Source organism: Stylophora pistillata, chromosome 11 (genome assembly GCF_964205215.1).
Source record: "Stylophora pistillata chromosome 11, jaStyPist1.2, whole genome shotgun sequence".
Lineage (NCBI taxonomy): Eukaryota > Metazoa > Cnidaria > Anthozoa > Scleractinia > Pocilloporidae > Stylophora > Stylophora pistillata.
Genome location: NC_142529.1, coordinates 2,892,708 through 2,916,723, shown reverse-complemented (window position 1 = coordinate 2,916,723; position 24,016 = coordinate 2,892,708). Strand labels below are relative to the sequence as shown.

The 24,016-nt window shown below is 38.3% G+C and overlaps 3 protein-coding genes and 1 pseudogene across 3 annotated transcripts; all 4 read right to left on the bottom strand.

Annotated features, from left to right (window-relative positions):
* Positions 1-1,606: 1,606 nt before the first annotated feature.
* Positions 1,607-8,353, bottom strand: LOC148719677 (phospholipid phosphatase 3-like). The gene is made up of 6 exons (XM_088738432.1): positions 8,049-8,353; positions 5,750-5,856; positions 5,162-5,362; positions 4,555-4,612; positions 3,797-3,970; positions 1,607-3,271 (listed from the first exon to the last, which is right to left on the bottom strand). Exons 1-6 carry the CDS (start codon positions 8,277-8,279, stop codon positions 3,170-3,172), a joined length of 873 nt encoding a protein of 290 aa, XP_088594558.1. The 5' UTR covers positions 8,280-8,353; the 3' UTR covers positions 1,607-3,169.
* A 540-nt stretch (positions 8,354-8,893) lies between these two features.
* On the bottom strand, positions 8,894-13,633 carry LOC111323138 (phospholipid phosphatase 1). The gene is made up of 6 exons (XM_088738431.1): positions 13,212-13,633; positions 12,266-12,384; positions 11,842-12,042; positions 11,470-11,527; positions 10,911-11,087; positions 8,894-10,528 (listed from the first exon to the last, which is right to left on the bottom strand). Exons 1-6 carry the CDS (start codon positions 13,422-13,424, stop codon positions 10,385-10,387), a joined length of 912 nt encoding a protein of 303 aa, XP_088594557.1. The 5' UTR covers positions 13,425-13,633; the 3' UTR covers positions 8,894-10,384.
* Positions 13,634-14,537: 904 nt separating this feature from the next.
* LOC111323125 (uncharacterized) lies at positions 14,538-17,412 on the bottom strand. The gene has a single exon (XM_022926417.2). It carries the CDS (start codon positions 17,034-17,036, stop codon positions 15,507-15,509), a length of 1,530 nt encoding a protein of 509 aa, XP_022782152.2. The 5' UTR covers positions 17,037-17,412; the 3' UTR covers positions 14,538-15,506.
* Positions 17,413-19,051: 1,639 nt separating this feature from the next.
* Positions 19,052-22,245, bottom strand: LOC111342655 (carbohydrate sulfotransferase 3-like; annotated as a pseudogene).
* Positions 22,246-24,016: the final 1,771 nt, after the last annotated feature.

The following is a 24,016-nucleotide window of genomic DNA, read 5'->3' as shown; positions in this document are numbered from 1 at the left end:
TCAGACTTGATGATCAGTAATCCTAAATAAGCTTTATAGTGCGGATTTGAAATCGAAGGAATAGGTACACAACAACTGTAAAGTTCAACTTTCGAGATCAAATAATGGCTCAAACGTGACTTGGTTAACTCGTTCCCATAATGTTTATGTCTGATTAAAGCCTTCTATTCCCGGAAGAGAAAGTTGTTTCTGTTTGATGTCACGTATTGATGCTTGGACCTAATGTTTATACTTGATGTTAAAATTATTTGTATCTTTAGAGATCTTCGTATCATTTGAATGTAAGCCGGAACCTTTCTACAGCAAATTAGTCCTGTGATAGTAGGTGCCTTGAATATAGAACCTTAAAAGATGTAAAAAAAAATGCACAGGACTTTAAAACACCAATTCATTTCTAAACCCTACCTACCTCTTTACATCTTTGAATTATTGCGATGCTCATAAGACAAAGCTCCTCCTTGTTATGGAAAAAGGAGTCACTCAGCACAGAATTTTTATTTCAGTCCTAATAAGCTGGTTACCAGATTCTTCCTTGGATCGAAAGAACTAAAATTAAGGAAACCAGTAAAACAAGAACTGACAGAAAAGGAAGTAACTGATCCTACCGACTATTGCGTGATCATCACATGAGAGTCTGTTCCTTCCTAGATTATAAACTCAAGATTTCTATCGCGTGATAGTTGACGAAATCGAAGCCCGAATCAATGATCACACATAGAATTCTAGAACGAAAAATCTAATTGTTTAAAGGTAAATCTACCAGTTGTTCAAACTTCAATGGCATAGAAGGCTGAGGTCTATCACGGAATAGACAGCCTAGAGCTTTGCCCCTCAGATTGCCGCGTTTGTGATAAAACCGAACAGAAGTTGATTTATCCTAATCGCGCATCTTTCACCCGCTTTTTTTGACGAAACTGTAGCGAAGTAAATAGAAACTGATAGAAAAGTGTACTAAAATTCGTTTTCACCTTAAAATCTACATGGTTCTTTTTTCTACGTTTGAAGTAAAAAGACGAAGACATTATTGTGACTTGCGATAAACAGACCCTCAGATAACAAGACAAGACATGTGTTAGATTTTCTGATCGGGTGTCTAAAGCTCATTAACTGAAAATACAAAACCGGATCGCCACGGGAGAATATGAAAGGGCATAATATAAGGTGTTTTGGTCGATGACCTCAGAGATTAAAAAAAAAAAAAATCTTTATGTGGAGTGATGATTCGAACCTCAGACCTTCTCCACGCTGTTGGATACCCTATAGTCTGCTGCACAGAAAAACGTGATGGTTGTAATAAGCGGCCACGTGACAAGCGTTCTAGATACTACTCTACTGGGTCAGTTTTTCTTTTTTCTTAGATTCTTAATTAGTCATTTCAAAACACAGCCGCACTCGATGTCGACAAAGTGTCATGCCAATACAAGTTAAAAGGATATGTTTCATCACATCTCCACACTGTATGCTTGTTGGTGACTACTTAAATTTAATCTTCAATTTTTTAATTAGCAAGTGCTGAATCATCTGTTGTTTCATCCACATTTGTAATTCAAATGTCATTTTTTTAAAAAAGGAAATCCACTTAATTAGTCGAGGCCATGAGACGAAATTTATCAAAAAAACGAGACATGATCTTTTATTCGAGATCGTGATCTGTCAACACTCAACACTTTTCATTCTAAGTTTACAGTCAGAGAAAACGTGCCTACAGCATTAACTTCTTGCATGAGGATAACTTTTTTTCCCTTTACAGATATGGCCATTTTTATGTTTTATAGTCCATGCAAGCAGTGCTTGTGTACTCAATCATCACTGGATTTAACCATTTAACTCCAAGATTTGATTGTGAATTCTCCCCTCTAGCTGCTACACATTTCCTTATAAATTAGTCGCAAGAATCTGAGGTTTGATCAAGATAACTTGTACCTGATAAGTTCGAGTATTCTCATTACCTGTTTGCTGAATAATGTATGGATATTATAAGGAGAAGTTACATGTTAATCACTTCTGGGGGTTAAAGGGTTAATAGAGTGCTCGTAAAATGGCGTAGTTTGGTTGGATTTTTGATAAGTTTCAGTTGAATTCGTATTTCAGTAAAGTAAATCCTTTAACCCCAAAGGCTGAGTGATTTGCTAATTTCTCCCTACTCTATCACTGTAACCGACATGGGGTCCCTGTGTTATTTTCTCTGGTTTCCTGTGTTAATTGTACTCATGCGTGGTCTCTGGTCTCTTCACTGCGGCCACGAGGCCACGAGTTTTCCATCGAGATTTTAAGACAGTTTTTATCATTTTCCCATGGTATTTTACAATCTTTGAGTTGGTAAACCGGCCTACTCTGTAGTTAAAGGTTTAGTAAGTCGAATAAAAGAGGGGGGCTTTGGGATTTTCGGTTTTGCGGTTTTGACTGTTTTTTGGATCGGTTTTTCGGTTTTTGGGCTAAAAAGGTTCGGTTTTTCGGCTTTGATGTTCACAGCGGTTTGCGGATTTTACATGTTTTTCATTCGGTTTTCGGTTTTCTCGAAAACTCTGATGCTGTTTTCGGTTTTTGCTTTTGGACTCCTTAAAGGTGAAAGTGTTGCGGTTTTGTCAGGTTTGCGAGCAGTTTTCGGTTTGTTGCCTTTTTTGTCGGTTTTTCGGTTTTGGAGTTTTTTCCTCCGGTTTTGCGGTTTCCCAGAGGCCCCAATGCCCCCTCATAAAGGGTATTAATCGTTCAAGCCGCAGTGCAGTAACAATCATCCTTGAATCAGGAATGACCAAGAGTGGATTTCTCCTTACAACATCCATACATTTTCGAGTAGAAAGGTGACAAGAAAAATGAAAATATTAACCAGGGGGTAAGTATTGTTTAATTTGACACCAGATCTTCAGAGGTGAAGATACAAAAGATGTTTGGCAGACTGTTAACCATTCAACACTTGAGAGAGACTGGGATCTAATTTCTCCTTGTAGCATCACTTCTGAACCAAGCACTGACTTTAAGGTAATAAGAATAAAGAGGAAAATGATTACAAACTAAGTAAGGTCCTGAGAGTCAGCAAATTCTCCTCGTTAGTACCATAGGTAATGTATAAGGTCTAATATGCATACTAATAGAATGTGTGGGTGTAAAGTGTTATTTAATTGATATAAAAGTGTCCGGTGTTCTGTTTTCGTGAGTCCTTGCCAGTTCCTTAGTCCTCAGGAGTGGAGATCTGCTTCGGCTGCTGCGGCAACAAAGTATACACTTTAGGCTTACGGATTCGGATGGCGAACAACTTCAGCACTTTGAAGGTCTACACGAAAAAAAAAACCATTGTTACCCTGTATAAAATCTGCTACTTTGACTCCAATGCAGGGACATGCTCATAGTTTTACAGATCCGATCTTCCTGTCGGGTTTCTCGTATCATTAACTAATGATTGATGTACGACGATAGATAATGTGGTTTTATCCGTCAACTGAGTCGACAATGTAAATTGAGCGAATGACGAAGGGCTAAGGCTCGAAACGTCAGCTTATAAACCCTTTACTGTGGCCAGTTACATTATCAATTCAGTTGATAAAACCAAATTATCTTTTCATACTCCCCCACCGACGCAGTACCGTAGTTTCTTTAGAAACTTACCCCCATTACGGTTTGAACATAGTTAACACAAGAGAGACAGGCACAGAAAGATAAAGGAAGACAAAGTTAGCCCTGGAAGACTGTCAAAAGAGACAGGCAGACAGAAAGTCAAACAGATACGTAAGAAAGACGCAGAAAGTGCTTCTTCTATTCCATACGCCTTAGTTTGTCCAAAATATCGCAATCAACTCACCATCAGCCAGGCAATGATGGCTCCAAGCACGAAACCAGCAACAACATCACTCAAGAAATGAGCATTTTCAGCGATTCGGCTTAGTCCGACGTAGAGCGCCAGAGATACGACCACAACCTGGAGCAATGGCTTGATAAGCTTCGTTTCTGTCCTCACAGCTGACTGGATATAGAACTGCACATGAAGAGAAAAAAATATTTTGTCACTCGAGTATCACGGGAGAAACGAAGCACCTTTAGACCTCCTTTAACGCCAAAATTATTTGTACACTCCTTTTTTTTGCCTGTTTGTTTGGTAACTCTTGTCCCCTTCTTCGTCGCCAATATAGTCTTGACTTTTATCCATCCAACTCTATTTTAAGTAAAAGCACAACCTTGCTTGGAGTGAAGGGAAGTGAAGTTTTTAAATTGAATAAGAACTTTTTAAACTAAAGGACTTTGTAGACGAACCGCTGTGCCAAGTACTTTTTCCCCTCAGCGCTGATATGTGAATGAACGATTGATAAATTTTTTTCTTCGAAAATCCCGGTGAGATTCCCGGCGGGGAACTCCAGTGGGATACGGGGGAAACTTGTGGGATACCGATGAAGTAACGGTGGGATACCAGGTGCGAACCCGGTGGGATATCACTTTCACAAGCTATTTATGCAGAGCGTGCAAATGAAACAAAAGAGGGAATCATTCGATACGGAGTGGACACACACTCATTGGACACACACTGTCGCTTTTGAAAAGGCGCAATAGAAGTGATAAACTTACCGCAAGATACAACATGGCATACATGCTCAAGGAAGAGTGACCAGATGGAAAAGACATCCTGTATAAAAAGTCATCAAAATTACCGACACTCGTGCCATTCTCTCAATGAGTCAGAGGAAAAAACTAAAATATATCACAACTTGGCAATTGGCGTTTCCCTGAACATTACGCATTTTTTACTTCAGTAAATTTTACTCAAACGCCTGGTAGTATTTTGATTGGCCGCTTGTGCCCAGTGGTACCTCCCTGATACTTTTCTCTCTTCTGATTGGTTACTGTGACTGCGCACAGTGATTGGTGTGATGTCCGACTTTCAAAAACTATGCACGCTTGTCTCTTTTTTCAAGTTTCTTAGTAAATGCGTTTATCTATAAATTTTCCTCTTATTTTCAAATAAAGATAAAAGATGCTACATACATATGAGAAAATTCGATTCGAAGCCAGCGATTAAAAGAAGTTTTGTCGCAACCTTTTTGCAAGTGTTATGTTTTAAACAAGCGGGCGGAAAAAAAATTGTAGGCCCGGGCCTACAGGCTTTTAGGCTGGCTACGCCCCTGTTTGTTACTAGTAACGTGCTTCTCATACTAAGTTACATTTCTCGTCTTGCCTGGCCATTTTGACGTCATACTCGTCTCCAGTGCACCTCACATCAGGGATGTATCCCAGTTGACAGTCACTCTTAGTCAAGTTGGCCTGGCACACTTCCCTAAAGCTGGGTCTAAGGCGACCCACACTTATTTTGGCGAGGTCTGTTATGATTTCATTCAGAAATCCTCCAAACACGAAGATGAAAATGAGTGCAATCGTGCTGATAATAAAAACAAATGCAAAAGAAAAACTCAGGTCTAAATTCTAGCTTGTAAGTAAGACCTTCCACTGAGTGTCGAAAGTGATCTGAGATTGTATTGGTGTTCAGTACTTTATAAACCCTTTCCAAACTTAACATCAGTATGCATATTCTCCATACTTTTCTATTTACAATTCCTAAAGTGTTGACAAGAAGAATTTGTTTAACAATCCAGAGCTTCTTTAGTTGGTGATCATTTCCTTTTTTCTCATTACCTTAATGTTTGATCTAAGGGCGATATCGTAACAAATGTATAGAAAACAGTATGGAGAATATGCATAATGATGTAAGGGAATAAAGGGTTAAGTGTCTAAGATGAGTGTTTCAAGTTCATACTGGACCTTTTACCTGACAATCCAGGGCTTTACGGTGATTGGTCCAAATGATTCTTCTTCTTCTTCCTCGTGTTTCTCGTCTGCTCGTTTCCATTGGTTACAAGACTCGACTATCATAATCTGTGGGCGATGAATGAAAACATTGCATTTTATTTTTTTCATGATCGTTCCGTCAATCTGGCAGAACAAGCGACTCAGCTAATGATGGGTTCCTTTCACTAGTAGAAGAAGAGATCAGTATTTATATATATTGAAGATTAAAGAGTTAACCAAGCGAGAGAGGAGTGCACGAGGTATTTCCAAAAGTTCCCCTTCTCCTTTGTCTTTTCTCACTCCTCCCCTTCCTTTTCCACTCATTCCCGGGTTCGCCCTATTTATTTCTCTGCCATATATATCAGGACAACGGGCGAGTTTATTATTGGTTTCTTTTGGATAGGAATATTTTAAGTAAGATCTTAAAGGTAGAATATCTGGGGGATTAGACGAGATCATTGGGTAGAGAATTCCAAACTTTGGGACCTTGGTGATTTTGTCTTTCCTTTTCCAAAATACTTGACCTTCCATTTGTCAACGTTTTTCTGGCCCCATCTCCCACCCCTCCCGCCCTTCCCACCCCTACCACCTCTCCCACCCTTCCCAAATCGGATAATTTGGCGGGAAATGTTCGTTAGTAACTCTTGCATTTTGACCTTTCAAATGCCACAGGTTTCGTTGAAACGTAGCTGTTAATATAGCGTCAGTACTCGTTAACAGACCTAGTCAGTCAAATTATTATGGTCAAATGTTAAGTGAAAAAGTGTCTGTCACAATACTGCTTGACGAGGCCCTGAGGTCTTTGTCTTAGAAGATGTTCCGTATATGATGGTGTTATTTGTTTATTCACTCCTTAAATACTTGCGGGAGACCAAATGTCGACTAAAATCAATTAAGCTTTCTTTTAACAAAGAGAACAATAGAATCACTGAGCTGTGGTGCGATGAGTTTTAGCTCTTGGTAGAAACTTCCCAGTAAAGAGATCGACCTCAATCCGACAAGGGAACTAAATCAAGAACCCCAACAGTGAGTTTCTCATCACGTCAACTAAAATGAACATCTTAAATCAGTTGTGGGATTTTCTTAGTGTTACTTATTTACACCTAATGAGATGCCTATAGCATTATTTCGCTTTGTGGTGCAAATCTGTTCATAGTTATTTGAAATTTAGACCACCATTGAACGATACTATGATCTCTTCTTAAAAATTTGAAGCTCAGAACAACAAGAAAATGATCAAAATTGGAACCATTCCTGTGGCAGCAGAACTTCGAATTACTTTAAGTTTAAGGTGCTTGATTTCACATTTCGTATGATGTACTTTGATTTGGTCGAATTGCCCCTAACAAAACAAAAAATAATTTGCATTCCTATCAACCTGAAATGAACTTTCTGGTGAAAAGGCCTCAGTTGTTCGACTTTTAGAAATTATGATCTTGTTCGAGAACTTTTCATCATGCACTGATACTTTTTCTGAGAAGCTCCTGGAGATTTTTGAATAGAGTGAAACGATGGTTTTCCTATTTTTCTGAAGACTTGAAAAGAATGGTTTTTACCAATTTGCATTAGTGGAAAGCTCTCCCAGAATTAATCATGGCTTAAATAACTTTAAATTTATCAATTTCAAAACTTAAGCGTTGAAACTAGGAAGGAAATATTTGATAAATCCGACTGAAATGGCCACAATAGCGCTAATTTGAGGGATATGTTTTATGGATTATCGTAATCAGGACGATTTGTGGAATTGTTAGCACTGCTCAATTTATTCCTTTTAAAGTCTTCAGTTTTATAGTTAAAAAAAGTAAATTCGAGTTTAAAGACGCCATTTCCTGGCCGTCATTGCTTCTGTTTATATGGAAGGAAAGCTTTAGAAAGATACTAACAAAACTCTGCAGTGACTTGAAGGATGTTGCAAAGCGTTTTTAGCTCACAGTCACGAAGCATGGCGAGAGAGATCTTCCCACTGGAGTTCTTTGTTAACAACGCTTTAGTTTTGATTTTCATTCGCTGTGTCATGGTCCAAGAGAAGAAGAGAGAAATATTGCCGGAATTAGACGACTTTCCTTGAGATCAAGCTATAGCGTTCATTGTTATATCTTTGGCAATTAAAACTAGAAATAAAACGCAAAATTTTTGAGCAGGTTTGACTGAGGTCAAAACAAGGAATCATCTTTAATAAACTTTTCTTCTGAACGCTCAAATTTGATTGAACCATTTTTCTGCGTAGCTTTTCTTGCTTTTACTATACTTCTAATAGAATTAAAACTTGATATACTCACCACAACTATGGAAATTATATAGGCTAGGGTACAGAGACCTGCATAGTCCAACCAAGGTTTCTTAAGTGGCAGCTGAATGCTTTTGTCCTCACAGAAGAATCCCTGTTTAATTGGGTAGAGCTTCTCAGTGGTTCCATACAGCAAAGTCTTCGTCACTATATAATCGATTAGGACTAATGTAAAACATAATATATCGAAAGCCAAGTTGATGATTTTGGAGTCACGCGCCATCTTTTGATCGTTGTTGTAGAACGATACGCAATGGTGACTCTTTCGCTGAATTACTCAGACTTTCGCATTTGGATTATCTCCAGGCGAGCAGTATGCAAATAACTGCACCCTTAATGCCTCACTGAGTTTTAAGGAGCTAAGTTTCTAGAGAAAACATGGTGTTGCGTTGATGGGGGTGTTACAAAACAATTCATTTTAATCCCGGCAACCGATTTTTTTTTTGTGCGAATTGGGACCGAAGAGTTTCTATAGCTGAACTTTCAGCTTTAGCCCTTCGTCCGGGCGAAAGACGAAGGGCTCTAACGGAGAGCTAAAGCTCGAACCGTCAGCTATAAACTCTTTCTGCATGGTCAGTTCACATTATCAACTCAGTTGATAAAACCAAATTATGTTGCAGTGAGTATAGCCGTAATCTACAATTAAAGCAAAGTATCTTATGTCTTTTCAGAGCGTTATCGAAGGCAGTTAACAACAGCTTCTTTTTCCAGTGTTGCGATGAATAATCTCGTTAATAGTTAGTGATGGTATTACACAATTCTCAGACCTAAATACGAGAGCCTGTCAAAGCTATCCTTTTGGCTCAGTAACTGGCCATAACAACGAAACAGACCATGAACCAGAAACATTATCTTTTATTTCGAGGCGGGTTAGAAGAAAACTGTCTATCTGAACCCTCTTGAAGGAATTTTCATGAAGTAATCCTTTCATAAGCTCACGAAGACAATAATTTTAATTAAATAAATGTAGATGATCCTGCAAACTGGAGTTCATTTATCAAGTTGGGTGGCCGCTTTGAATTAGTTCACTGAATTGGGTAACGTCAGACAAAAACACACGTCTAGGAACGTTCCAGTGAAAACGTTTAAGCATGCCTGATCATTTGTCTTTATCAGTTCAACAGCTTAGAGTCTCACTTTTTCTAAATTTTATTTCAAATAGCCGATAGGGAGAAAAGCCGAGAAAGACTCAATTGTAACTACATGTCCGAAGCAAGTGACAAACGTATTTTTCCCCTGTCAGAATAAGAGGAATTTACTGAAGCAACCTTCCTTTACAATTAGAACAATTTCACCAGCTTTTCTCAAATAATTAATTTTTTTGTTTCTGTGATTACTTGCTGTAACCTGGAACTTAAAATGAATATGGGGAGTACAAATAAGGATTAAATAACAATTCCGTAGATAATTCAATTAATAGTTTAAATGTGTTTAAACAAAATGTGTTTACCAAGTTAATTTTGATTTTCAGTTATGTTAAAATATGGGCTGCCTTATGAGTGGACCATCTGAGCACCCAATCAGTTACCACAGATTGCAATCCATTGCAGCATTATTGCTTAACAGACCATCTGAGCACCCAATCAGCTACCACAGATTGCAATCCAATGCAGCATTATTGCTTAACAGAAGAATATTTACACTTCTCCATCACTCAAGTCACATCCCCTATAGCTTTCAAAATGCTTGGAAACAAAAGAAAAACTCCCATAACAATAATTTAATATCATTATATAAAATACTTTTCAATCTGTGTAATAATTTCTTACTGCTCATGCACAGTCAATTGAGTTTTAATTTCCAGTATTTCCATTATCAAGAAATCCACATTGTTTAAGACTTTATGATAGAAAATTTAAGAAATTAGAAGTCTCCTCTTTAGCAATTCCTACAAGTTTTGACACTGCTCCTCTCACTTAATATTTTTTCACTCTGCACCAATTTCATACTTTAGTCAATTGATATACTTCTTGCTATACAAAACCTTCAAATATTTATGGAATATGTTCATCAAAAACCTAAAATCTGTCCTTCACAGCTTCTACATTTGTGTACTGGATTTTGCTTGAATATCTAAAGAATTATCAGGCAAAAAATATGATCTTGTTGTAAATTCCCTTCAAACTAGACAGACGCTCCCTAGTGTTTTTTGTACAGAGGGATGTCAATTAAAAAACCCTACTTCTTTAAAAAATGTATTCTCTCATCCAACTCTAAACTTAGAAGTGGTACCTAATTTTGGGTGCAGCATCTGTGTGTATAGAATACAACTGTATGATTTAGGCGTGTGCTTTACATCTGATCCAATCGTTGACATTCAATTTGAAGTTACAGTGGAAATTGACTGTCACCATTCTGGTCTGCTATTTCTTCACTGTTATTCACAGGGTTTCTTAATGCAAAGTCTACTTCCTCATTAGGGTGACACTTGGGGCAGGGGGGAGATGAAAATAGCCTCAGTGGTCGGAATGTCTGGACAAAAAAAAGGAAACAAGGCAAAAAGTGAGTCTTCACAGTCTGCTTATGAACTAAGCAGCCTGCAATTCTAGACCTTGTCCCAATTTCCAAAGCATGACTTGTTTCTGAGGTTCAAATCGCACTCTTCAATCTGACGACTATAAAAAGATTTCCAGATTACCTTCTGGCCCTGGTTGTTCGAAGGATGGATAACGCTATACACTGGATAAATCTCTATCCGGTGGATAGCGCAGTACGTTTTGGTAACACTTATCCGCTGGATAGCGATTTATCCGTTGGATAGCGTTATCCGCCCTCTGAACAACCAGAGCCTGGAAATTAATAAGTAGGGGCTGAAGTAAGAATTTACGCTCAGATGTAGTAACTGGACACTTACTATAAAGAAAGCCACAATGGTACCAAGAAACAGGCCAACCAATACATCTCCCCAATGATGCCAGTAGTCAAATATGCGAGACAGGGAACACAGCAGTCCCAGTGACAGGAGGGCAACTTGCAAAAAGGGCTTCACAGCGTTGGTTTGTTTTGTTGGCATTGATGATTCCAGATATAGCTGTAAACAAAAAAATGATTATTTGATAACAAAATCATAAGCAGAGTTGAAAGTTTTCTTAATATATACTTCAATATGAGACTACCAACTTAAGGTTGAAAAATTATTAGAAAAAAATTTCACCAACCAAATCTAATGCACTTAAGGAAGATTGAAGGTATGTATATTTTTGGAAAACCATTTATGCTTGCAGGGGTTTTTTTTAGAAAAAAACGCATAAAAATAAAGCCTCATTTGTGCGATTATGAGCAACATATTAATGTGGGTGTGACATAAAAATTATTCTAATATAAGTGACACTGCCCATGTTGAGCCTGCAATGTTCTAGGTCTGGGATGAGTGGTAATTGGCTGACCAGTGACAGAAACAAAAGAATACTTACTGCTGAAAACACCATGCAATAAGCTGAAAATGAGGCATGAGCTGAAGGGAAAGACATTCTAAAAGGTAAAACAAATACAAAAAGGGCAATTTTTTAGTAAGAAAAAGTAGGGAGGAAAAGAGAGCGGAAATTGAGCCAAGCTGGTTTATGATCCTGGATGGAGAGAGGTATCATAGGAGAAATGTTCTTTTTTTCAAAAACAGAACACAATGATTCAATTCAGGCTCTAATCAAACCGACGAGTGTCAGATAAAATAATATTTTTGATCAAGGAAAGAGCAATGACTTGTCATAGTTTGCAAAAAAATTTGCCATCACATGACTACATTGTATTAGCAGGGTGACCATTTTTCAATGGACTGTAGCATTCACCTTGCATCCAACACATCTACAGGATCTCCTGTGCATATATTCTCAGTAATAAAGCCCTGACTACAGTTAAGTAGAGTTGCATTGGGTTTGCATATTGCAATGAAGTATGGTCGCAATCTTCCAACTGTCACTTTACCCATGTCAGTGAACAGATTTGTAATAAGTGCACCAAATCCAAACATGAAAAGAAGAAAGAATGTTCTGAAAAATAAACAGAAAAGCAATATATTAAACCTGATAAAGATGCATTGAGTTTCTGCGTACATTACTGGGCTTCACACTAACTTTTCAACTTACTAGCCAAGTGGCTAGGGACATCTTAAATGTCATGACAATTTCAGTTTGTTTACTAGACAAGGATTTACCATACTAACTTTTTAACACAAGATAGTCTTGAGGAGGACAAGCAAGAGCTATAAATCACCTTCTTTGCCATGCTGATGGTGTACACATTAATGGTCCACATTTAATGTTGTACTTGCCAACTTTAAGCTGTTGTTTTCTTCTCTGAGATTTAGCATTCACTGCTTCACATACAATAATCTTTGAAGAAAATATAATTTAAGATAATTATCACTCAGACAATGACCTAAAATGAGACGACAAAGGGTGTTGACTCCATTGTATCTGTCCTTATGTTGTTCAAAGGAGTATCAACACTTCATTGGGTGAGTAATATCTGCATGAAACACCTCTGCATTTCTTCTTCAGGGTTTGGCAGGAAATCAGGGAATGCTTTGACACAGCCTGGAGTTTCAGAGTGACTTTGATTAAATCAAGTGAAGGGTAACGATCCCAAATGAGCCAAAACGGTTCATTTTCAAACGCTTATCTTCCAAGGGTTAAGATATTAACAAAGAAAACCCAGTAATGGCTCCTTGCGGCAAATTAGAAATACAGATTATATTTTCACGCCCCTGCACGATAAGCTGAAAACATCAATTGCGCAATTCACTGAATTTTGGTAACATTGACTACAATAAAAGCTTCTCAAAGTATTGAAGATAGGCAATGGTTAAAGAAGTTGTCATCGTTAAACCTAAGGCTGAGCCGGCTTAAATGTAACTGGGTAAAGCGTTCAATGTTTAGTTGTAAAACAAAACAAATAAACGCTCGTGCACAGAGTGGTATTAAGAAATTATGACTGCCCTTCACTTCCTCCGTTGAGGGGAAGATCATGCGAATAGATTCTGAGTAAAAAAACCTTTACAGCTATTTACCTAGCAGTGCGAATAGCCTGTTTAAGTACTTTTGTTTGTATTGACTTTAGTGACTATTTGCTAAGAGATGTTGACAAACGTAGGTCGTGTAAATCCACACTAGCCTGCAAATAAAAATGTAATTGAGTTAATATCAAGTTAAACACTTACCACGGGAATTGACACAGAGAAACCGACTACAATCGTGAGCCAGGTAGAGACAGTTTCTTCTTGTAAAGGTTTCTGAAGGCTTTTATCGTCACAAAAAAATCCTCTGTGAGATGGTTCTATCGGGATGACATGGATCAACATCTCCGCAACACCAAGAGCGACAAGACATACGAAATCCACGATCAAATGCCACTGAATTTTATGATTTCCCATTTTAAAGGGTTCAAGATACTGCAACTACACGTTCAATGAAACGAAAAGGACAAATTTATCCTGTTACGTGTTATTGAGCTATTTTCGTTTCCGTTCAAGATCCAGTAAGCCCAATGTTTACAATTCATCGAAACAACTCAAATCATGAATATGCAAATCCATCACGATTCATTTAACATTTCAATGAGGGAAGCACTTACTTATATTGCATTGCCGCCACTTTTTAACTCCCTCGTTACTAGCTCTTCGCGGTATACGGTAGATTCGTACTCAGTCTCCCGTAGCTGTCTTTCGTCCTTCTTTTAGTGTAAAGCTCTTGATAAACCGAAGAATCTTATGATTTACACATAACTAAACTGTACTGATAGCCATATTTCATTTACATAAAATTTACCGTTCAAAAATCACCGGTTGCAGTCGCTAAGATCTCGTCGGACTCCACAGTCTCCTGAGCGTAAGAGAATCGTTTTCCAGGCTAACCAATGATCTTGTTCTGGTGTTCTCACGTAATCTAAGATAGTACAGTCCAGCTCATTTTACAGCTTCTCGAGTTGTGGAAAGTAGTGGCGGTTTTCTTGAATTGTCCTCGCAAGAAATATTTCTTCCCTCAGGTAATTTGTGGTTATGGAGATTTATCTAACAGCTTCCTGTGTTCCGAACTTTAAATAATTACTGCGTCGGCGTTGAAAACTTCTGTTCATCAAACAAGGTCTTTTCTAAATTTGCTAAGCTACAAGAGTTTCTGTCGATACATAAATATTAACGGTTTACTCTGAATTGTGCAGTGTTGTAGTAAGGGGAAATTTAAGTAACTTAGCTACTGCGTATAATTCAAACTTTCACTATTAAAGGCCCCACAGACAGGAAGTACTTCCAAATAAATTTATCTGTTCAAAAGGGGTCATTTCATATGAACAACTTCTAAGAAAAAAAAGTAGTCAACAAGGGGCTAAAACATTAATTGGGCGATTATTGAGTGATATCTTCTTTTAAGTTTTTAAGTCATATATATATACTGGTAAGGCACTTTAGGACCAGGTTTCCCATGTATCCCTAGAGGGGAGGAATTCTAATTTCAGTCCTTTGGCCTCAGTGACGAGTATTTCTTTGAAAGAAAGCACTCATTTCAGTTCTCTTTATTTTTCCCTTTTGCAATCTTAAATTTAATTTGACAAATAAAATTTTGAATTATGTTTGATAGGGTGTTTCTATCTTTTGCCTCCAGAATACCTTTCACAAATTTGCTCCAAAGTGAAAATAGACTACTAAATGAAGAAGCACCACATCCCTCTAACTTGGAATAGCTTTTCTTTATCCTTTATAATTAACTAGTCACAATCTCTAGCTACTTACCCACAATTTTGATTTGTTCCCTGGGTAGTTTACCATTTCAGTCTCAAGATCTGAATAATAATTGTTGTTTACACTGTCTTCTATATATTTCCTATCGTGTTATTGATATAGTATAGAGAAACTGATCTTTTAAGTTTCTCCTGGGGGTGAAAGCTGGCTCAAATATGACTCAGATTTTCTGCATGAAGATTGTCCCTCCTATGATATTTTATGCACAAAATTGAAAAAATGCTCTCTGAGCTGATTTTCTACATCTTTCATCAGATGACAGGGAAACAGCAAGACTGTGAAACTTGTATGCTCTTCAAGTTGAAAAGCATTCTTAATTCCAGGGAAGAAGTGAGCTGAATTAACTTGTTAGTGGTTTTCTTCTATTAAATACCATATGGCAAGCATTGTGCGACACCTTACAAGGATGTAAAGGCTCCTGAAAAAATTGTGAAATGTTTACTCTTTGACTCTTAAGATCTACCTATAAATTATCTGTACTGTCTGCAGTGCATCTCCTTTTAATTCTAGCTTTGAAAATGTGGTATTAAATAGTATCCCCTAGGTGATATTTTCTTTCTTCTATCACCTTACTGCTTGAAAATCTTGTTACTGAAGGAGAAATTCCATTTTGGTTATATTCTGGATGTGGAATGATGAGGGATTTTTGCATGGTTATGAGTATGAGACCTCTATGGTTTTTTTTCTTCTCAACCACATTTGCTATAAGTGATACCTCTGTTAGCTGGGTTTATAATTATTAACCTTGCCCTCTTTGTTACAAATTCTTGTGACTGTCCAATTCTTCTGCTTTTCAGCATTTGTTTTCCTTTCAATAAATCCATCAACAATCCATTGTTGAAAAGTCCCAGAGCCAATCGTCAGTAAGTGTGATCCCTCTTTAAGAATATTCTTCTCTGTCAGTGCAACGACCCCACTGTCCATCATTAATGTATCTCCAGATCTTGGATTGTGTATTATGGGTTTTAAAGTTTTGGACAAATATCTCTGTATTTCTTTTATTTTCTTGGCGAATGAAATATTCTGTGATGTGAATGTATGCAATGTGTCCGAGCCAAAACGTGTCAAATCTGATGACAAAAAAACTCTCTTGATTTTATACTTTTGCTGAAGCTTTACAACTTTTTCCATCAGCACTTTGATACACCGTGCCAGTCGATCGAATCCATACCAAAGAATTTGCCGTTCAGCTCGGATGTGGATCGAAAGATACTCCTCGTTTATCGAGTCGATGATTTTTTTCGCTAATGAATTGACAAATTCACTCGATCGCAGGGAGTAAACCAACTTCCGGCTTTCAATATTTACTTCCGGTGTGAAGTGGCATCTGTGTTTACCTATCCCTCGCCAGTGAATAATAGCAATGCATTTGTCACCTTTGAGGATTTTACTTTTGAATAACTGAAGACTTTTTATTCTTTCGGCGTCTACGCAAATCTGCCTTCCCGCTTGAAAGTTACCGATTCTGTTAGAAAAATTAAGACCATTATCTATGAAAGCGCACTCACACCAGCCGGATTTTTTCAAAGCATTTTCGGTCTTGTGATAAATATCTGAGGATATTCTGTACCAACGTTCCATTTCTTCTTTCGTTCGATCACTGTACATAAAATGCAGCAAGGTTGTGTTTGCAACGCTTGAGCGACATTCCCGTTTGAAAGTCTCTAGTTTAACCATCGGGGCGTAGCGAGATATTTTGAGCAAATTGTTGATAAATGTTACATTAAAATACAGCGACAGTGGATGAAATTTTCTGGTCTCCGACCGTCTCTGACCATACCAGCCGTGAGGCAATCCACACATTCTAGAATCGCGCACAAAAGGCTCTACGATCACACGACCAGTTTGCTTCGCCACTGCAGCCAGTTGTAGCAAATTTTCTGTAGTCTTTGTCAGTTGTTCGTAATGATGTAAAACAAAAAGGAACTTGAGATGTTGTTTAGATCCAGAATTAGTAATTGACGGAACACTCGATTTAATATCCCGCGAAATGTTCTTTAAAGTGACACTCTTTACCTTGTTAGATTCCGTCATTGATAATTCTTTAACGACGTTTCTATTAAGCCGTTTGAGTGGAAGTAATCCGGCCAGTGGTTGAACATTCTTCCGAAAAACGCCAGGTGAATTCGAAGTTTGTTCACGAAGCAGGTGATACATAATGAAAATACTGAAAATAACATAAGTCTTTACACCAAACGAAACAGTGCATCTCGACGAAAATGACCTTCGTCTTCGCACACACAGCCACATTTAAAGACCACAGCTTGAAGCAGAAAGCCTTCACTGCGTGACGAATGAACGTCACAACCGCTTGATCGAGCACAAGTTTCTTTCAGCTCGCTAGGTAGTCACATCTTTTTCTTTCCATTCCTTCAGCGATACTGTGAGCTTCAACAGGCAATATTTTCACTTTGTGTTCACAAGAAGGCCACTCATGGGTTCGGTTTCGCATGCCACGTATCCGCAGGGAATATATTTTTTTAATCAAATGGTATTTTCATGATTGTTTTGGGCATTTCGTATGATCGCTCATGGCTGTTGACAGTTTGATGGAACGATAACAAATTTTTTTAAATTTATGAAATATCTGCCATCTCCAGCTGCGCACTTTAACACTTTACTCATGGCTAAAAATGACTTAGGGTGGACTGGGTCAGTATAAGGATGAGATTCGCTTATTAAGACTGTTGAAAGAATATTTCCGTGTAGGTGGTCATCACAGATAACCGCTATTTATAGCCCCTATATTGGTAGATTTATGTCCTTTGAATACCCTTCTATTTTTTACTTGATCAATGGTCAATCGCGTGTTTTCGAATCCGGCAATATTCTAACCGCATTTTCTGTTGAAATAAGCATGTATAACGATTAGGTGAATAAATCAAAGTGGTTGCACTTTCTGTCATCGAAGTTTTATCTGGGCTTTAGTTACTGAGGATGATTTGTCTCCGAGAGAGCTCTAAGTGAAATTCCATAGGGTAAAGGTCTAAATCGGCTTAAAGGTAATAGTACAGACGTGTTTGATGACACGTTCATTTTCTTCAAGGTTATTCGCAACATTTCACTACCCTCTACAGTACTTTACAGCCCCAAATGCGCTGCCACCTCAGTTGCAATTGTTTAAATCAGTTTTACGACTGAAATGATCCAGTTGAACTTTGAAAGTCTGGTATTTTGTCAAAGTTGGATCAAACCATCATTTGATCGTCTGGAAGTATTCTTTGGGTCACCTCACAGGAAGTCGGAATTTCACCCTTTTTGGGAGGTGACTGATTTGCAGGTGATACAATTATCCGGTGAAATGATCAGTTTGTTAATTACAGTCAACTCTCCATCAACGGACACTCTTGTACAGTTTTTTTCTCCTCCCAGTCAAACTCTATAATTACAGGGGGGGGGGGGGGGGGAAGCATGGGGTCTTTTAGAAACCGCACAACCGTAGAATAATCATCCAAAACCGCAAAAAAAATTCGATCAAAACTGAAAACCGCTCCTAAAACCGTCAAACCTCATAAATTTTCACGTCCCAGTCATCGAAACCCTAATCGATCCGATGCAGTGGTGACAAGTGGAACATAAAGAGGTTTTGAGGCTATTCAAGATCAGTGGAGACACATAATTGCAGCTCAGAACGAAGAGAAACCGGAACCCAAATAGGAAAACCTGAAAATCATATCGGATACCAAATCCGTTAATACTTTTTTACAAAAACCGAAAGCCAAATGTTAAAAAACGGAAAATTCCAAACCGTCATGAACATCAACCGAAAAAAGTTTTTTGGCATAAAAACCGTAAAACCGATCTATAAAAAGGCCAAAACCGAAAAACCGAAAATTATAATATCCCACTCAGTTACACATTCCCTTCAGCGGACGCACTTTCCTAAGGCGACACTTACGAAAAAGAAAATGTGAGTTTTCTTTAGCCATGATCAAATACAGAGACTTTGTTTAACAATTAAAAGCCCCTTTATTTGGCCCCCTTCACAGTTGCTCTACGCTTTGTAAGTTAGTAAAGAGAATCGCGATCAGTTTACATCAAGGTTATACCCTCAAGTTGACAAGTTTGTCAATTCTACCTTTCTGTTTGCTAAATATCGTATTGAGATGTGGAAGAGAAATAACATGTTAGTCACATCCCTGTGAACAGACTTAAAGAATTAATGAGTTCCCTTTTCGTTTCATAATTCATATATTTTTTTGGTACATGGATATCCTTCATCTTTGTATTTACTTTGTATCTACATTTCAAGGCAGCCCATATTTCTTACGAAAATTTATCAGTTTCAAATCCTTTCTATTGACTGAGTTGATGTTTGTTTTTATAGCATTTTTTTCAGTCCTAGAAGATCAAGTGCTTCTTGACAATATTTTTCAATTATTCGAATTCTTTCGACTGGGGAATCTTGCCTCCACTTTTCAATATTAGCGGTAGAGTTTCGAACCGGCGAGAAGATATTGTTTTTTTCCTTCATCAATTCTTCTTTGGTTGGTGAAGTATTGCGAACAACCCAGTCAGCAACGCTATCGGGCATTATGAATTCTGCAAACTCATACATAGCTCTTGTCGTTTCCAGCGGTTTTCCAGCTAGATCATGATAGTGTACTTCTAAGTACTTGTCTTGCCATTTGCCCAGATTTCGGCCAAACTTGATGTTTGTGGCCAAGTTTGAACATATTTTTCTGACTACGTTTGGAAAACTGGAATGCTTCCAGTCCACCATCCACTTTAGCTTAATCCGGGATCTTAAACTCTCTTTGGGATCTCGAATAAGCTGGATAACCCGGATGTCGGTGTCGGGATTCTCTAGGAATAGCTTTGGAAGAAAAGACGAAATTAAACCATTGGGTGTCCTGGGCTCCCCTATTTTGGTTACACTGTGATTGTATTTTGTTAGGCATACTATGTCGGCGTATGTGGGATTACTAGCAAGATCTCTACATTCCCAGTTGGGGCAAAAGTTTTGAGACCGAAAAGGATTTTTAACATATGCTCCACTCCATTGCCGTGAGGTAGTAGTAGTAGTAGTAGTAGTAGTAGTAGTAGTAGTAGTAGTAGTAGTAGTAGTAGTAGTAGTAGAATCTTTATTTATACACGATAAGAATTAAAGCTAAAAAGCTTGTGGGATCGTGTACTTAACAAAATAGGATCTAGCCAACTTATGAGTATACTAAGACACGTTTCAAACTAAATAAGAAACTATAATACAATAAAACTTTCCATTTCCTCCCAACTTAAAAATACTTGTGATCAGTTAATCTATTCCTAGCCATCGAACCTGATAAAGTAGTAAAAGTAAAGCTTGTGAAGTGATTGTTTCTCCTGAGTAGCCTCCTAAGATTCTTAAGGGCGAAACTACCTACATTTTTGACATGATGGTTAACATAGTTCCATAGCACCGAACCTCTATATGTTAAGAGTCCTTTAATAATCTAGTGTTGAATCTAGGTGTGGTTATTGCTTCTTGGTCTCTTAGTGAATAGCTACTTTCCCGCCATATGAATATGCTATCAATTAGAGACTGAGGTAGTGAGACTTTACTTGCTCTATAAAAAAGGTTAACTATTTGAAATTTGTATTCTAAATTGATCATATCCATCCTGAAACGTCGAGAGCTACTTTAGATTCCGTATCTTTGGATAAGTTGTAGACAATTTTTGCTGCTCTACAGTGAAGTTTCTCAGTTGAGTACAGAAGATCCGAATTTGTACACGAACCCCATAATATAATACCATACTTCATAGAAGGTAATATTACACTAAAATAAAATTTAAAAGGACATTTTGGGCCAAGAACCTTAAGCGCTTCAATAAGTCTATTTTGTTCGCAAAGTTTTTCTTTAGTTCTAGCATATGCAGTATCCAGGTAAGCTTGTCATCTAAAATCATTCCAAGAAGACGCGATTTTTTGACATAGCCTAAAACAGATTTACCCAAAAATATTAGAGGTTGCGGTCCTATAATGGTTGGTGTACTAATTAACATGACTTCGCTCTTAGAGGGGTGAGATGTTAAGCGATTCTCTAGGCACCACCTGTAGACCTCTTGCAAAGCACAGTTCAAGGAAGCAATCGCTGCGTCTGCAGACTCTCCGATGCTGAAAATTGACGTATCGTCCGCGTACATGAACTTTGAAACTGCGAGAGGAATTTAACGCCAGCAGCAGTTTCAGAGAACTTACAACTTAAAATTCCTCGTAGAAGATCGAGAACGTTTTTGGTCCAATTCGGTATCTGACTAATGTCTTCTTTGTTCCATTTCTTTGTTATCCATAATGGCTCATAAACGGTCATCAGCTGTGAATCTTCGGCAAACATTTTTGTGGTGAATGTTGTGCCTAAACGGTCGGCTCCATAGATAAGGAGGCTTCGGTGGCGTTCGGGTTGCGTCCTCGATACCAGATCAACGGACTTTGTTGAGGTCGAAAAAGTCCGTTGTGCCTCGGGTGAAGTTCGGTTTTTTGAACGAAAGGTCGAGGCTTTCCGAACTGCGTGTGACACAGTACGAACCTTGGAAGGAGATCGGTCCTCTTTGTCTTGCTTCGGCTTAACTATGAATGACACGGAGTGAAGGTCGCTAGTAGATCGACCTTCGATGGTAGCTTTAGGTTGGATTCTGTTTTAATTTCAGACGGCGCTGGTTGAACACGGTGGTTTGGCTGAGCTTCCAAATCTGCCTTTGAATTTGAAACTGAGAAAATCTCCGGCCTTGAAGCTCTTTGAACTTCGGATGATGCTGACATGACGTTGGCCCATGCTCTGACTTCTTCGGGTGTTTTTCGTTTGTTCGGTATTGTTAAAACAGTAATAAGTCCCGTTATGTTCTCAGTCGGGCTCCTGATTGACTCTACCAACTCTTTACGATAATTGAAAAGAGATTTGCCATAATGAGAGTTCTATAGTAGAACAGTTGAAGATAGCAGCAGAAGTACTGCGCATGGGAAACAAAATTTCTTACATGTTCGATAGGGGAAGTTTGTCGCTATTGTCCTGTTCGTCATTTCTCCACCGTTCGGTGTATCACAGAAAGAATCCCTGAAATGAGAGTAGAAATTGAAAAAATTAAAAAAAAATAAAAAAAAAATAGGAAAAAGCTAAAGAAAACAAATGTGAAGGCGGCTTATTGTTTGAGTTTCACTTTACCCTCAGAGAGTCAACAAATAATTTCGCTGAGCAATAATTTCATCAAACTAGCGATCAAATTGTTGCGGAATGATTTATCGCTTTTCGAACATTCTCCACAGTGTTTTCATGCGGGAAGCTGGTTCATCCCGCTGGGGTGAACTGTTAAATTATTTGGATATATCAACAAAGTTGAAGTGGTAAATTGGCCACCGTAACGATTTCAAAAGCTGACGTTTCGAGCGTTAGCCCTTCGTCGGAGCGAATAGAGGAATTGTGGGTTGTGTGTACTTTTAAAGGCAGAGAATGGAGCTACGTTATTGGTGGGAACATGGCAACGAGGAAAACAAGAATAAATTAGTGGAATGAAAAGCGTTCGTGGATCCCTGTGCGATTTAGACTGCCGGTTCGAAAGATGAGCTTTTGTTCAAGATTTTTACGGCTTTCCGTGCTACCTAAGTGTAAGGAAAGACCGCAGATTGCCATATGTTGCTTAGAATGATTAGGTAAATTAAAATGTCTAGCGACTGGTTTCGATGTGTCCTTGTCATTCCTTTCCACGTCTCGAAGGTGTTCTCGGAGTCGGTCACCTAGTCTTCTACCTGTTTCGCCGATGTATGTCTTTTTGCAATAAGTGCAAGTTATGCAATAGATTACATTGGCGGAGGTGCACGTGAAGTGATCGGTGATCTTAATGGATCGTTTAGGTCCCGATATTTTATCATTGTTGTGAATGAAAGGACACGTTTTGCATCGTGCACGAGCGCATTTAAAAGTGCCTGGTTGGTCATTAGTCTGAAAAGAACTTCTGACCAAAAAATTGCCTATGCTTTTGTCGCGTTTGAATGAAATGAGCGGAGGCTGCGAAAAGATAGTGCTTGTCTCTGGATCGTTTTTAAGTAATTTAAAGTTTTTAAGAATGATGGATTTAACTGAGTGGTTGTGAGGGTGAAACGTGAGAGTGAATGGAATGCGGTCGGAATCTTCCTTATGCGACGTTTGTAGTGCTGAATGTCGATCAATAAGTTGGGCGCGGTGGTAACCCGCTTGAACGACAGAAACAGGGTAACCACGTTTATCGAAAAACTGGCACATTGACTCTGATTTGTGGTGGAAATCAGAGTCATCACTGCATAAACGACGAAGTCTTAGAAACTGAGAAAAAGGAATGGAATTCTTAACGTGAGATAGATGCGAAGACGACTATTACAAGTAATTACGCGAGTCTGAAGGTTTGTAATACACAAATGTGTTTATGCACTAGTGACACTAGTGCATAAACCGTTACCTTCAATTGAAACTTTGATGTCTGAAAAGGATAAAGAATTGTCAGAAATTTCCCAGGTATATTTCAGAGCCGGGTGAAAAGAATTGACTGCGGTTATGAAGTGAGTGAGCTCCTCTCTGGTGAGGAGGTAGCGCCGATACAGTCGTCGATGTAGCGACCGTAGAGTTAAGGTTTGGACTCGTTGTATTGGCTGAAAAATTGATGTTCGACAAAACCTACAAAAAGACTGGCATAACTAGGTCCCATTTTGGTGCCCATGGCTACACCATTGGTTTGTTTGAAGAAGTTGTTTCCGAATGAAAAACAATTGAGTGTGAGCACTAGTTCGGCTAAGCGTAGTAGTGTTTCAGATTTAGGTTCCTTATCATTACGTTGATCAAAAAAATGTTTAAGGGCCAGAAGGCCTTCGCCATTAGGAATGACGGTGTAAAGAGACATAATATCCAAGGTGAAGAGAAGTTTGTTTTGGCCAAGGAAATTAGTCTCGAAAAATTTCAAGAGCGTGTTGGCTGTCTTTAATATATGATGGTAAAGTTTTGACGATGGGAGCCATAATTTTGTCTAGATAGCTGGAGATAAGTTCGGTAGGGCAACTGCAAGCCGAGACAATGGGCCGACCCGGGTTGTTAGGTTTGTGAATTTTAAGTAAAAAGTAAATACGAGAAGTTCTAGGAGTGGTTATGATGAGATTTTTTGCTGTGACCGGCAATTCTTGTTTAGTTATGAGTTGGTTGATCGTATCCTTGACGGAGTTTTGATTGCTGGTAGTGAGGTCTTTATCGACCTTTTGATAATAGTTATCAAACATAGTTATCAAAGCGT

Bases quoted from the DNA above. Each gene is read 5' to 3' on its own strand.
- LOC148719677 (XM_088738432.1), bottom strand. From the start codon at position 8,279: ATGGCGCGTGACTCCAAAATCATCAACTTGGCTTTCGATATATTATGT. The intron at 5,363-5,749 runs GTAAAAGGTCCA...TTTTATTATCAG, and splicing joins GTAAAGCCCTGGATTGTCAG to CACGATTGCACTCATTTTCA. The intron at 4,613-5,161 runs GCAAGACGAGAA...CTTTTTATACAG, and splicing joins TATGACGTCAAAATGGCCAG to GATGTCTTTTCCATCTGGTC.
- LOC111323138 (XM_088738431.1), bottom strand. From the start codon at position 13,424: ATGGGAAATCATAAAATTCAGTGGCATTTGATCGTGGATTTCGTATGT. The intron at 12,385-13,211 runs GTAAGTGTTTAA...TTTTCTTCAAAG, and splicing joins TCTCTGTGTCAATTCCCGTG to ATTATTGTATGTGAAGCAGT. The intron at 11,088-11,469 runs GTAAGTATTCTT...TTTTGTTTACAG, and splicing joins ATTGCATGGTGTTTTCAGCA to CTATATCTGGAATCATCAAT.
- LOC111323125 (XM_022926417.2), bottom strand. From the start codon at position 17,036: ATGTGGCTGTGTGTGCGAAGACGAAGGTCATTTTCGTCGAGATGCACT.